The 14,932-nt window shown below is 40.2% G+C and overlaps 2 protein-coding genes across 3 annotated transcripts in view; one reads left to right on the top strand and one right to left on the bottom strand.

Moving 5' to 3' along the window:
* The first annotated feature begins 4,760 nt into the window (after positions 1-4,760).
* Positions 4,761-9,254, top strand: LOC119474352 (tubulin beta-4B chain). Its single transcript, XM_037746346.1, has 7 exons — positions 4,761-4,921; positions 5,109-5,217; positions 6,713-6,823; positions 7,098-7,342; positions 7,451-7,773; positions 7,877-8,221; positions 8,413-9,254. Exons 1-7 carry the CDS (start codon positions 4,865-4,867, stop codon positions 8,558-8,560), a joined length of 1,338 nt encoding a protein of 445 aa, XP_037602274.1. The 5' UTR covers positions 4,761-4,864; the 3' UTR covers positions 8,561-9,254.
* A 2,102-nt stretch (positions 9,255-11,356) lies between these two features.
* si:ch211-266o15.1 (zinc finger MYM-type protein 4) overlaps positions 11,357-14,932 on the bottom strand; it is a 34,406-nt gene continuing 30,830 nt past the window's right edge. For both annotated transcript variants that reach the window (XM_037746341.1, XM_037746342.1), the window contains exon 29: positions 11,357-14,587. In XM_037746341.1, the coding sequence (XP_037602269.1) occupies positions 14,440-14,587 (148 nt within the window). In that variant the 3' untranslated portion in view covers positions 11,357-14,439. The remainder of the gene's footprint in view (positions 14,588-14,932) is intronic.

The following is a 14,932-nucleotide window of genomic DNA, read 5'->3' as shown; positions in this document are numbered from 1 at the left end:
AGGCATTAACAAATGTGTTTACAAATTAATTTATTAATCTATCAATAAATTGACAAAATTACAAAGTATTTCATTATTTGACATTTTAATGGGCAATAAAAAGAAGAATTATGAAAAGAATTTACAAATGAAATATTAATCCATCAATAAATAGTTCAAATTAAAAAGGGATTTACAAAAACACCATAACACAGTCAATAAGTACATCATTTAATAATGCATTAATGATTTAATAAATAAATAATGGAATTTATAATTCTATTTGAAAATGCAGTTTAAAAAGAGAAACAAATAACTGGATTCACAAATTGAATTAAGAGTACTGGTTTTAATCAGGCATTTAAAAAGGCAATTTCTTTTCCCGTTTGCAATAGCATTTCCCTTCTGCTTAATACTAAATGTATTAGCTATTGGATTTGCTGAGTCATATAGCTTCTCCATTTAGCCTCTGCATTTAGCTTTAAAGTGTCCCTCTCGGTCCTCCACTAATAAAACGAGGCGAATCAATGCAAATTAGCCACATGGGATGTAGCAGGCTCTCTCATTGGCTGTCAGCTGGCATAGATGGCACTGGTGTTTTGCAGACTCATGGACGTGGGAAGGAGAGGAATGGGTGCAGATCTCCCTCGGAGTCTATGAAAGTGCACTGTGTGCATTATTATCTGTCCTGCAGACCTTTCTCCTTTGTCCCCCCCCCCCCCCTAGAGAGGTGTTGTACAGTTTGATGGCTCAAAGGATTTCCTGAGTCATATGTATGTCATGTATGTTAAAGCTGGATTATTTATTGAGGAGGAAAAAAATGGAATTTTAGTTAAATAATTTGATTTTATTTGGTAAACATTTTATTCACAGATGTAAATATCTAAAGGTCAGCCCCTGGCCACAACAGATTGAAGAATGAATTGACACCTACCAACAAAATCCCTTGACTGTATGAAGAAACACCCACAGACTCAGGAAATCCTTTGTTCCCCGAGCCATCAAACTGTACAAAACCTCTCCATGGCGACCTAACGTGCAGGATTAGTTAGGGGTAGTCAGATAGCCTACTTGTCTAAACATGCAATTTTGTGCAATTTTGTTAATAGTCTGTTTATTGTCAATACTATATATACTGCTCCTATTTTTATACTTCCTTCTATTTAAATGGTTCATATTTTGTTACACTTTGTTTAGCTCTTTCTTACTGTGTTAGCTGATGCATCTTGTTTTTTGCACTATCCCCTTTGCTGCTGTACACTGCAAATTTCCCCACTGCAGGGCTAATAAAGGAATATCCTATCTTATCTTATCTTATCACACTTAATTATCATTACATAGAAAAAAGCTTGTGAAAGTGTGCCTCAATGTTGCCTATTTAATCTATTATGACCTCTCTTATTTTGTTCAGCAGGGAGACTCATGTATTAGAGATAAAGGCAGAAATGTAAATCATAGTAAGCTCTCTTGTTGTTGTGTTTTCATTGAAAGGGAGTGTCTGCAGAGACGCTGATGTGATTCTAGTTTGTTTAACCGTGGTAACGAAGCTCCACAGTATTATCCTAAAAAAACAAAAACTAAAAACTAAAAAAACAAGTTTCCTCGACCAATCAGATGTGCTTCGACTGTAATCTCATTGGTCGAGAAAAAGTGGTTTGGAGTAGTGATGTTATGTGCTGTGCCGAGGCTTCGGAGGGCGTGTCGAGTAATCCAGGAAGTTTTCCGCATTGCGCGTATCGAGGTTTGTATCGTTTTAGACCAACGACGTCATTGATGACGTCCGAAGCCTCGCTGCCCGGCCATACCGCGTCACTGGTTCAGGAAGTGGTTCAGTTCTTCACTGGTTGAACCAATAACACAGAACACTAATATTACCCCTCCTGCCATTATTATATTATATTACACTACAATACAATACAATTATTGACCAAAGGATTGGTTTACACACATAAGATGAATAAACAATTACTATTTATTATACATGTATGTTATATACTCATAATATACTTACTAGAAAATATACATTATATTATATATTATATAGATATAAATTGATTACATGGTAATTAGGGTTCAAGCCCCGAAGGGGCAGAACCCTATTGAGTTTGTGCCGGTTTATTATTAGGGTTATAGCCCCGAAGGGGCATAACCCTATTGTTTTTGTGTGAATTTTATTTATTATTCGTTGTCTGCCGAAGAAGCGCAATTTGCCGTGAGCTGGAATGAGCTAGAAACATGAAACTTGGCACAATAATTTTTGTGTGAATTTTATTTATTATTCATTGTCTGCCGAAGAAGCGCAATTTGCCGTGAGCTGGAATGAGCTAGAAACATGAAACTTGGCACAATAACTGGAAATGATGTGCATGTGCTTCTCAAGAACTATGACTCCAATCGGCCACATGGTGGCGCTGTAATTAACGCCCAAACACGCGATTTTGGAAAGGCCACGCCCCTCACATCGTAAGTCCGATTGACTTGAAACTCGACACACTTGTCCAGCTCCGTGTGATCTACAATAAAGCTGCTCAGACCACTAAAGTCCGCCTAACTAGATTTTCCGCCATATTGGATTTTTTGAAAAACTGATTTTTGACATCTCCTCCTAAACCGTAGGTCCGATTGCTACCAAATTTTCTGTGGATCATTATTGGACTAATGTCATCTAAAGTTGCATAAAGCGTGTTGATACCTCATTGCGTTATGAATCTGTTGACCAACAAACTTTTCAATTGGAGGGGCTTAGCAGGAAATTGGCCATAATTCATTGACCATTAGTCAAATCATCATAAATCTTGGTAGATATCTTCAATACGTGTTTGGGAATAGGCGTACCAAAGCATTTTCCGCTTGACCCATAGGGGGCGCCACAAATATCAGAAACTTGTATCGCAAGATCCGGTGGACAGAATTTTATCAAATTTGGTGCACATACTCTGGGGGCAAGTATTAACACAGATGTGAAGTGTCATATTGATCGGTGCATGTGGGCGTGGCCTATTTAGCATTTTATGCTAAATTATGCCTTTGCTCAATTTGCTGTGAGCTGGAATGAGCTAGAGACATGAGACTTGGTACCATAACTGTACATGATGTCATAATGCTTCACATAAAATATGAAAACAATTGGCCACATGGTGGCGCTATAAAATTTTTCACGGCCAGCCCCCTCACACCATAAGTCCTATCAATTTGAAATTTGACAGATATGTGCTGCTGAATGTGATCTACAAAAAAGTCTCTTGGACCACGAAAGTCCACCGACTAAATTTTCCGCCATGTTGAATTTTTTGAAAAACACATTTTTGACATCTCCTCCTAAACCGTAGGTCTGATTGCTGGCATATTTTCTGCGAATCATTATTGGACCAGGCTCATCAAAGGTTGCATAAAGCTTGTTGATATGTTATTGTGTTGTGAAGATATTGACCAATTAATTTTAAAGGGGCAGGCTCAGCACATCAATAGACCTAACTTCACAAGCCTTTGGCCCATCATCTCCAAACTTGCAGCATATGTTCACAAGAGTAGCTGAAACATCTGCTGAAAGTTTCATTCAAATCGGCCACATGGTGGCGCTGTAATTAACGCCCAAACATGCGATTTTGGAAAGGCCACGCCCCTCAAACCGTAAGTCCGATTGACTTGAAATGTTACACATATGTGCAACTCCGTGTGATCTACAATAAAGCCTCTTGGACCTCCAAAGTGCACCTGGAAATATTTTCCGCCATATTGGATTTTTTGAAAAACACATTTTTGACATCTCCTCCAAAACCGTAGGTCCGATTACTACCAAATTTTCTGTGGATCATTATTGGACTAATGACATCTAAAGTTGCATAAAGCGTGTTGATACCTCATTGCGTTATGAATCTGTTGACCAATGAACTTTAAGAGGGCAGGGCTCAGCACATCAGTTAACCTAACTTCACAAGCCTTTGGCCCATCACCTCCAAGCTTGCAGCATATGTTCACAAGAGTAGCTGAAACATCCGCTGGAAGTTTCATTTAAATCGGCCACTAGGGGGCGCTTTGAGCGGGCGAAAGCTTGAACCCACGAAATGCCGCTTGCGGCTTTAATATATATTTGTTTTCATTGTTTATAGTCATTCCCAACATCCTTTACTGGCGCGAAATACAGTATATCACAGATTTGTGGTCCCAGTAGACCACTTACACTTACACACCAAAAACTGACAATAACCTGATATTTTCAGGTGGAATTTCATTCATTCATTCATTCATTCATTCTTACTGTGCAATATCATTTTCCACTTGTAAAATTTTGTTAATAGTCTGTTTATTGTCAATACTGTATATACTGCTCCCTTTTTATACTTCCTTCTATTTAAATGGTTCATATTTTGTTACACTTTGTTTACCTCTTTTTTACTGTGTTAGCTGATGCATCTTGTTTTTTGCACTATCCCCTTTGCTGCTGTACATAGCATATCATAGCGTATTTCCCCACTGCAGGACTAATAGAGGAATATCTTATCTTATCTTATCACATGGTTAAGATCATATCTGCCTGTTTTACACTATTTGACCACTAGGTGGTTTCGTGCACATGAAGCCTCGAGAAATAAACCCTTTTCTGAACCAATTTGCTGAAAGCTTCAAAGCTACATGACGCTCAGCTCGTCATCACTAGTTTGGAGTTTTCTCGACCAATCAGATGTCTGCTGTGCTTTGACTGACATCTCATTGGTTCGTGGTTTGGAGTTTTCTCGACCAATCAGATGCCTGCTGTGCCGTCGACCGGCTGCCTTTGGCAACGCTCGTAGCTCCGCAGGTCAGTCCGTTGCTGGAAAACAAGAGAGTAACAACTTCATCCGTCTCTGTGTCGTCGTTGTTTTAAACTTAATACTTCACCACCAACATGAGGGAAATTGTGCACCTGCAAGCGGGCCAGTGTGGAAACCAGATCGGAGCGAAGGTAAGAACAGCTTTGGTTAACAAAGTGAAGTGTTAATTTAGTGATTAATGTTACATTAAGTTTGGGCGGGCTTAGCTTAATTAGCATCAAGGCTATTAGCATATTAGCATACCACCAGTGGGTTTGACTAAGTCATGCTAGTTAGCCAGGTAATTTAACCCGTTGTGCTTAACTCTCTTTCCTCTAGTTCTGGGAGGTGATAAGCGATGAACATGGCATCGACCCGTCCGGGACATACCACGGAGACAGCGACCTGCAGCTGGAGAGAATCAACGTGTATTACAACGAGGCGACAGGTTAGCTTAGCTTTAGCCTTTAGCTACAGAGCTAAGTCAAGTCAAATTTATTTATATAGCACATTTAAAACAACATCTGACCAAAGTGCTTTACAGACATAGTGCAGAATAAAAACAGGTCAACAGAGCAGACAACATCTCTCACATATCCACAGACGAAGATAAAATCCATTAGTAAAAGACTGTTACAATACGCATTATAAAAGGCTTATTAGTAATCACAATTCAAGCCAAAGACAAGAGGTGGGAGCAGATCTGATGTGGAGAGGCAGCTTGTTCACAGACTATGGTAGATCATGTAACGTGAGCTACTTTAAGAAGGAGATGAGGTAATTCAATACTACGCAGCAGACTTCTTAGTACCGGTGTTGTGTCGAAAACTGTTCCCCCGTCGATAGGTGCTCCCTCCTCACGTTACCTCAACCGGATCCAACCCGTATCACTAAGCTGAACTACCGGAGGGACACACTCTTCGACGGGGGAATAGACTTCAACAAAACACCCGTTGCCATCCAGCATCTTTATCCCCACAGGAAACCAATAGAAACCAGTCTTGAAGCCATGATGCTCGACTCCCCTTCCTAGTTACCGTTTCCATGATACCAAACAAGTCAACAAACCTCCAGCTCACCATAATAATCCCAAACCAGTATGAAGGCTTTAGCATGAACGTGTTGTAATAGTGTGTGGCCCTATGTAAGTGACTGACTTTCTTACTGTGTTTTTTTTATTTAACTTTAAAAACGAGATATTATATTAACAGGGAATAATAGGCAGCATAAGGTAAAGGAGTTATTAGTAAAAAATGTATATTGACACATTTCTGTGCACAATTTTGATGTAACTGTCTGCTTTAAGCACACTGGGCTGTATTGGCATGCCATCTAGAGATGTTTCAATACCATTTTGTTTTCTTCCTGATACCGATTCAGATACAGAACCTGCGATATCGATCGATACTGAGTATCAATCTGATATCTGGGTGATATAAATATATATATATATTTATTATTATTATTATTATTATTATTAAACAGGTGTTTGCTGCCGACCACGTATGGATAGTGGACAGTAGTTGCCAGTGGCAGCCATGATACATCCAGGGCGACATCACAGTGAAGGCTATGGTTTTGGAGCAGCGAAGAAAAATAGATTTCCGGTTAAACCAGTTGATTTTTTTTTCTGGGTTAATAAATTAAGGTATCAGATCGGTGCATAGACTGGCGTATTCGCCGATACTGAATTTTTGGGCAGTATTGGACACATTTCCAATACTGGTATTAGTATCGGAACAACTCTAATGCCATCCAACCCGTGTGAAAATAATTCTGCTTACAAAATGTGTCTTTCTTTGTTTGGCCAACATTTCAAAAGGCAAAGTATTTAATGTGTGTTTTTAAAAAAAAAAAAGAAGGAGAAAAGCCAGCAGGTCTTTGCATGAGTAATTGTTTCAGCACTGTGTGTTGTAAATGGTTTCATATCTTTCAATCACCAGGTGGCAAGTATGTCCCCCGTGCAGTGCTGGTGGACTTGGAGCCAGGCACAATGGATTCTGTGAGGTCTGGTCCCTTTGGCCAAATCTTTAGACCAGACAACTTTGTCTTTGGTGAGAATTTAAATGTGAACAAATGATGTGTGTTTTTAACTTGGGTTAATGGAATTGCCATACTGTAATTAAGCATCTAGAGTCCCTCTGACTTTACAGCTGTGTATCTGTGAGGTAGTTTTCCTCTGTCCTGCAAGAGTAAAGTCTCTTTCAGTGTCACTGCGAGTAAGCCGTGTTTGACTTTGCAAGTATGATGGAAGTCATATTCCATATAAATCCAAGGAGGTGTTGACACCGCAGCTGTGATAGATGATGTATTTACATGTTAACACAGGCCAGAGCGGAGCGGGTAATAACTGGGCTAAAGGCCACTACACCGAGGGAGCCGAGCTGGTGGACTCTGTCCTGGATGTGGTGAGGAAGGAGGCGGAGAGCTGCGACTGTCTCCAGGGCTTCCAGCTCACGCACTCCCTCGGAGGAGGCACCGGGTCCGGCATGGGCACGCTGCTCATCAGCAAGATCCGAGAGGAGTATCCAGACCGCATCATGAACACCTTCAGCGTGGTGCCTTCACCAAAGGTTAATTCACATAATACAGGGAAATACTTTTAACATTTGTCCCTCCACATGCGTCTCTGTGTTTTAATGCTGTTTCTCCCTTTGTCTCCTCTTTCCCCCTCACTCCAGGTGTCAGACACAGTGGTGGAGCCATACAACGCCACCCTGTCCGTCCACCAGCTGGTCGAGAACACAGATGAGACCTACTGCATTGATAATGAGGCCCTGTATGACATCTGCTTCCGCACGTTGAAGCTCACAACGCCCACCTACGGCGACCTCAACCACCTCGTCTCAGCCACCATGAGCGGGGTGACCACCTGCCTGCGCTTCCCTGGCCAGCTCAACGCCGATTTGAGGAAACTGGCTGTCAACATGGTGCCCTTCCCCAGGCTTCATTTCTTCATGCCGGGCTTTGCCCCTCTGACCAGCCGAGGCAGTCAGCAGTACAGGTAGGGAGGCGGGAGCTTGCTTTTTCGAGACCATCAGATCATCAGTTTGTATTTTTAATGCATTTGAAATAAATCCTAATTGAATTGTCTTGTCTTTTTCCAGGGCACTGACAGTTCCCGAACTCACCCAGCAGATGTTCGACGCCAAGAACATGATGGCGGCCTGCGACCCACGCCACGGGCGCTACCTCACAGTCGCCGCCATCTTCCGCGGCCGCATGTCCATGAAGGAAGTGGACGAGCAGATGCTGAACGTGCAGAACAAGAACAGCAGCTACTTCGTGGAATGGATCCCGAACAACGTCAAGACGGCCGTCTGCGACATCCCTCCCCGCGGCCTCAAGATGGCTGCCACCTTCATCGGCAACAGCACGGCGATCCAGGAGCTCTTCAGGCGCATCTCAGAGCAGTTCACCGCCATGTTCCGCCGCAAGGCCTTCCTCCATTGGTGAGTAAAAAAGAGACTGAAGTCAGGGCAGTGGGGAGAGGTGGCCTGTTCTTCAACAGAATTCACACAGTAACATTTTCAGGCATTAATATAATTTCATAACCCAATAATACAAAAACACTTCACCAGTAGACTTAAGCTAATATGTCAAAATGCATGAGTATATACTAATGAGTATTTACTTGTTTCAGGTACACTGGCGAGGGCATGGATGAGATGGAGTTCACAGAGGCGGAGAGCAACATGAACGACCTGGTGTCCGAGTACCAGCAGTACCAGGACGCCACTGCTGAGGAGGAGGGCGAGTTTGAAGAGGAGGGCGAAGAGGACTTAGCCTAGAGACACACCTACCAGGACCTTTGTCTTTCTATGCAACAATTAGGGCTTGGTCAACATGGTTCAGTCATTGTAGAATTGTTTCTCCAGCCTGTTTTTTCCAATTGTTGTCTGTTCTTTTTCACACTACTGTTTGCTGTTAGCACTTCTCTTCTTCCTTCCCACTTTGAAAAAAAACAGCTAAAAACACGTCATATATATGTACATTTAAGTTACTTATTTTACAAGGAATATTTTAAATTAAAAAAGTTCTGTTAAAATTAAAGAAATGAAAAACAGGAGAAAAAATTGTGTCAGGAAATTTCTCATCATATTTCAAAGTTCACAGACTACTGACTCCTGGTATTCACAGCTCTGTCGGTTCGTAGCAGGCACCATTGACCTTTCTTTGTCCATTCTTTGGACTGTTAGTGTTGTTCAAGCTGCAGGTTTTAAATGGATTTGTGATGAAAGAATGGAACACGGACCAGTTCAAGACGCTCATTGCTGAATTTGACAATTACTCTGTTTGATAATATGGAATGAAATTATTAAGCAGAATGAAATGATTTAATTTAGCAAAAACACATTGCACTAGAAGATTTGAAAGCTAGCTAATAGTGTCAGGAACTGCTCATTGCTACATTATTGGTGTTCTTGTACTTTTGAAAACAAAAGGATAGATTGAGTAATAAAGATTTTCTGAATTGATGCTAAACTGTGTGGTTACTTATGGCTATTTATAAATATGACAACTGAGTTACAGATTTTATCAATCAGATTATAGTCTACCAACTGTTATATACTCTACTGGGGTAGTAATGAATACTTGGATGTCTTTTCTGTGAACAACATCCATCAGACATCCCCGTCCAAATACTGCAACTATTTGGCTCATGCCGTCACAGAAAATAGCAAATGGTTCAGCACATAGGTGAATATTTAAGTGGCAGGTTGCTGCATGACTCAGCAACATGACATTCACAGGGAACACAAGTTATTTACAGCAGGTTCAAACGCACAAACAGGTGTAGCAAGGTGTAGCCTGTACTCTTATCATATCCATATCTTTTATATCTGTAGAATATATATATTATGGTGATAATATCCTCATGATATCTATGCAAAATGAGTGACGGAGGCCTATTATGTAAAGTTTCTGTCCATCAAATCAAAGGGAGTTTATCTGGCATCTGATGACCTCCAATATCCTCATCCGCCTACTCTCACTTGCATGGAACTGATGAATGGCTAAACTTCCCTTTAACCCTCATACAACCACACAAGTTCACTTAGACTGTACACAAATAACTAAATCTTTTTGTTTGAGCGAAAAAAATAAATGAAAGCAAGTCCCTTGTAGGTCATAATACTAGAATACAGGGAGAGAAAATAATGAATTGCTCATTCTTTTTGGAAATATCTGTTTATGACCTTGTGATGCATTCATCACATATACATGTAAGGGGTCTCTCATCGCCCTGAAGGGGATTCTTTCACAACAATGACCCGCTAGCTGTACATTATCCCGCTTATTACACAGCTACTTACTTAAAAAATCAACAATTTGACACAAAAACGGTTCTCCAGAGTCTGACATCCGATCAGCGCCCATAGCAACGGTCTGTATACATAGCAACGGTCTGTTATACATAGCAACAGTCTGCTTTAAACAAATAACAGACCACAGAACGCTGTGATTAACCAATCAGATCAGGTGTTTAACAAAGCCGTGTAATAAGTCTGAATAAAGATGTATTCAAATCAGTGGAAATTATTGGTCCAGCCACTGTTGAATGAGAAGATAGTTAAAGAATATTTGGCATTGAGTGATTCGAGTCTACGCTGATCCATTTTTTAGACGTCGACGGAAGATAAAATTCATACTTGCTACCCAAATTACAACGCAGGATTTTTCATAAGTGACAAACTTGTTTAGTGGTTATATTTGTCTCTTGAAATGATGTAAAAAATAAACTGCCTTTTATCCTTTTATTCAATTAATTATTATACATTTGGGAATTTATTTGATCATATCACTTGAACGTGGTTACCTTTGAGGGCTTAAGTTTCCTCCCTGCAAGCCTCTGAATGGAGAGAATATCATCTGACCACATTAAAATGGATCTATCTTTTTAAAATAAATTTTGACTATTAATGCTCTGGAGTTATTGGTAATGTTTGGATCACACGAGTCGGAAACAATCCTACTGTACGCAGACGACACTGGAATTTAATTCTGAAAATAGTATTATAATAATAATATTAGCCTGAGCTTATCTGCAACTGTGCACAAATACCGGGTTTAAACAGAATGTGGCCAACTAAGTAGCAAAGAATATCTCTTTTTAAATAGTTTTATATAAATTATCCAGTGAGTGTGTTATTATGATAATAGTTATACATGTGCAAATCTAATTTTGACAACCTCAGAGCAGACATATCGTGGCACACTGCCTGTGATCTTTGGCGCATATATGCATATTGCATACATATACAATTACTGTATATACAGTACATTATCAGCACTGTTGAATTTATAGTCCTTAGCCACACTTCTGGCTCCCTGAAACCACTTTTGAAGTCGCTGCTACCTTTTAGTGCTTATTAGTGAGACTGGGAGACCACAAAGGTATAGGATGTAACATATTAAATAGAAGAGAGTCTATCAATAATGGCCTGATTTCCACAATTATAGACATAACTGATACATTCCCTTATTTGATATAATTCTGTCATAAACTGAACCAAAATAAAACAAAGGTCTCAGTGAGAAAGTGAGAAAGAGATATCTGAAATGCAGTCAATCAATCACACAAATAATTTTATACATTTTATGAATCAATGTTTCCAAACTGCACAGACTTCAATTACACTCTCAACATCACATTTCATTTCAATCATGCTTTCGTTATAAATGCTTTGCCCTGCGATCGAGGAAAGAAAGAAATAAGATGACTTTTCAATACTTAATGGCAATACAGCATTTTTGTGCATGATGATAAAACACCTGCCTGTCTTTGGAACCGTGTTCTTCCTCAACCTAATCTTCTAATGGGAGCTTCAGTCAGCAGTGGTAATATTCAGACAGTTATGTTTCCTTTGCACCAGCAGCGGCGATGACAGTGAGTTTTTTAAAGAAATTCATCAACACTTACAGGTTGATTGGATGATGCTAATGGATTACCATCAGTCAACACGGTGAATGTTAGCAGAGAGAGAGAGCACATTTGGGCTTTTACACTGTAACATAGATCTGATATAAAACATGAACATGATGCAAAAGTAAAGGCACGTTAGCCTCCATGACAAAATATAATAAGAGCTTTAACAGACAAAATAGATCCATTACAACACAAATGGTGTTACCACATGGTATTGGGGGTAGTGGAGTCATTATTACCACAAAACAAAAGAACAAAAAAAGTAAAATTTTCATGAAATCAACTGGTCCAGTAAACCGGCACATGGAAGGGAGTTTAAGATTTTTGTAAAAAAAAAAAAAGAAATCCAAATTATGATCCATAATTCTATGAAATGACAGTCACTGATGTCAAATAGACATTTAAAAAATGTATAAGCATTGGTGTTCATGTATTCATGTTTGGGTAAGTTTAACAAGCGGTGTGACGTAGTTGAGCAGCATCCCTACGGGTTAACCGTATTTTCTATATTTTGACTATCTATATGCCAATATAGAAACAACGTTCAGAATCCATTCAAAATCAAAGGTCCATAGAGCGCTACAGGAATGAGTCCTTAAACCCTGAAATGAGTTATTAGCATTTTAGCTCTTCCGGTTCCCTCGTCTGAAAGTCAATTGGTTTTTTGAATGGGTTTTTAGTTAGATGCCTGAAATAAGCTCTGTGGTTAACACAAGCTGAAGAGATTTTAACATTTTGTTCTATGACATAAAATACATTAATAAATACCCCACTTGTGAACTTTTAAGCCTTTATGTGTCTTAAAAAAGGGACTAGTAAACGCTGACTTGTTCGTTTATAGCCTAACATTAGCTTTTTACCTCTGGCGATTGCATTCCCGCTTCAAAAATCATAAAAGTGGTGTTCATTTGTGGAGATTATCTTGCTGAACAAAACGTGTAAGTATCATAAACGTGTGTTTGCCGCAGAGTTTATTTTCTGCAATAATCCAAAACCCAATAGAAAAATCCTGCTGGCCTTTTGTCGAGGGAACCCAGGGCAATGCTAACCTTCTGGTTGGCCTCAAGGAGGGTGGAAAGAGGAGACGTCAGGCGTCACCAACGCGTCATATCTTTGGGGTATATGCGCAGTAAAATCTGGTCTGCACTCACCAAAATTGGGCCAATTGCAACGCACGACCACAGCTCCTGTGTTATAGCGCATGTGTTATACCCCATACCCCAACACCGTGTCCACCCGTCTCCCAGCATTTTTTTAATAGGCCTTGGTTTGCCTACAAAAATACATCATCCCTTGAGCACTCTCTTGCAGCTGTTATCTGCAACAGACCTTCGATTTTGAATGGATGGATGGATGGATGGATAGAAACAAAATTACCACTGCTGACAGTGGTAAATATCTTAGGCACAGTGTCATAATACATGTTTTTGATTGTATGGATGGCCAACAAAAATCACACTATACCATACACACCATTAGTTATAATACAGGAAACCTCAAGGGTTAGGGATTGGGAAAGTATTGTGTCCTCCAAATTCCATTTTGAAAAATTAGGGAACAAGTGGAAGAGAAAAAAAAAAGAGGAGCGCAGATATTGGCACAGTTAGAAAGAGGACATAGATACAGGCATACATAAACTGGGTGTAGGTAATGAGCTTTACTTTACCTCTAGGAGCTATATGAGGGAAAGTTGTTGGGAGGGAAATAAGGCCACCCAAGATGAAGAATATAAAAGGGGAACAACATAATATCAGATTACTAGATAATAATAAAACAACAAAAGATGAGAGGCACTGTGAGTCTCCTCTGTTATTACAAGAAGGGTTACACTGATATACTGTACAGTATACTGGTTTAACAACATATTCAATCAGATATTGGCCAGTGTCAACCAGCCAATGTCATCCACCTCCAATGCGATGATTATGAGGCAGTTAATGTTTCCTTTAACAAACACTACACTGGAGGTCTGTGGGAAGTGCTTCACTTGAACTGAGTGACATTTTTGTTTTTAACCAAGTTTTTGTGCAGCTATGCATAAATACGCCACACTTTCAAAATTGCAAAACCTGCTGAAAAACGTCATCGTTTTAGATTTTTGGAGTAATTTAAAAGCAATCCTTAAATACCGTGCTGATGCAAAGAAGGGCAACAATGATAAAACAGCACATTTAAACCAGATCGGACCGTGCCTGATGGATGGAGACTCTCGTCGTCATCTACATCAGCACCGACTCTTCTCACGTGCAGTTTGCTGCTCACGCCAGTCTAGTATTGCAGAAGTCTGTCTCTGAAATAAAAAAGTTCATCTGACAGGCTTGGCCTGGACCATTGCTGATGGTAAATAAACCTGCCACATGTGATAAATGATGGGCATAAATATCACTCTGGTGTGACACGATGAGAAAAAGAAGACTGTCCCCTGACCCCTAACACTCCCTTCTCCATATTTTAGAGTATTGGATGTTTGTAAACCCGTTGTGCATTTATGTGGGGGAGGGGATGGCCACTGAGGTAACTAAATACAATGATCCCACACTTTGAATGGTCTTTAAATGTGTCAACTCTTTGCGACAGTGTGTCCTTTCATTCTATCTTTGTTCTGTCTCCCGGTGTTAGCCTCCGTCTGAATGGCTGATGGGCGTACGTACAGCTGCATTTCACTGTGAACTGTTCGCCATTGGAGAAGGTTTCCGTTGCAGAGATCATAAGCAGGGTGTGAATAGGCAGAGCTCCATATCACTGTAAACTGTCATTATCAGCGGTGGCTGAGGCCTGATGTTGGGCTCGTTCCTTGTGCTGGTGGACCTCTCTGACGGCCAGGATACGCGTGAGCATGCTCTGTAGAGTGGCGCCCTCTAACGGTTGAGAGGTGTACCAGAGGGGACTGTTGAGGTCAGAAATGGAAATTTAAAAAAAATGTAATTAAAAAAATATTTCTTCTCACAGTATTACGGTGTGTTCACACCAAGATGGCAGCGAACTTTTCGCGATAAGAAGCCCTGGTAATAAGTGACACATTCATCAGTGACTACGTTTACATGCACACTTACTGTATATTTACAGTTTGCGACACGCGGCCTCTTGCCTGTGTACGGGCAGCTCTGCGTGTTGTACACAAACCAACTAGCCGACAGTTTGCAGAAATGCATGACCTAAAAAAACCCCCACATTTCTGGTTGGAAGGAGAAACACACCTACTTTTAAACGTTATGAAAGACTCGGATAACAG

This window comes from Sebastes umbrosus, chromosome 16, assembly GCF_015220745.1.
Source record: "Sebastes umbrosus isolate fSebUmb1 chromosome 16, fSebUmb1.pri, whole genome shotgun sequence".
Taxonomy (NCBI): Eukaryota; Metazoa; Chordata; class Actinopteri; order Perciformes; family Sebastidae; genus Sebastes; species Sebastes umbrosus.
This window is presented reverse-complemented; position numbering and strand designations above follow the sequence as displayed.

Bases quoted from the DNA above. Each gene is read 5' to 3' on its own strand.
- LOC119474352 (XM_037746346.1), top strand. From the start codon at position 4,865: ATGAGGGAAATTGTGCACCTGCAAGCGGGCCAGTGTGGAAACCAGATC. The intron at 6,824-7,097 runs GTGAGAATTTAA...ATGTTAACACAG, and splicing joins ACCAGACAACTTTGTCTTTG to GCCAGAGCGGAGCGGGTAAT. The intron at 7,774-7,876 runs GTAGGGAGGCGG...GTCTTTTTCCAG, and splicing joins CGAGGCAGTCAGCAGTACAG to GGCACTGACAGTTCCCGAAC.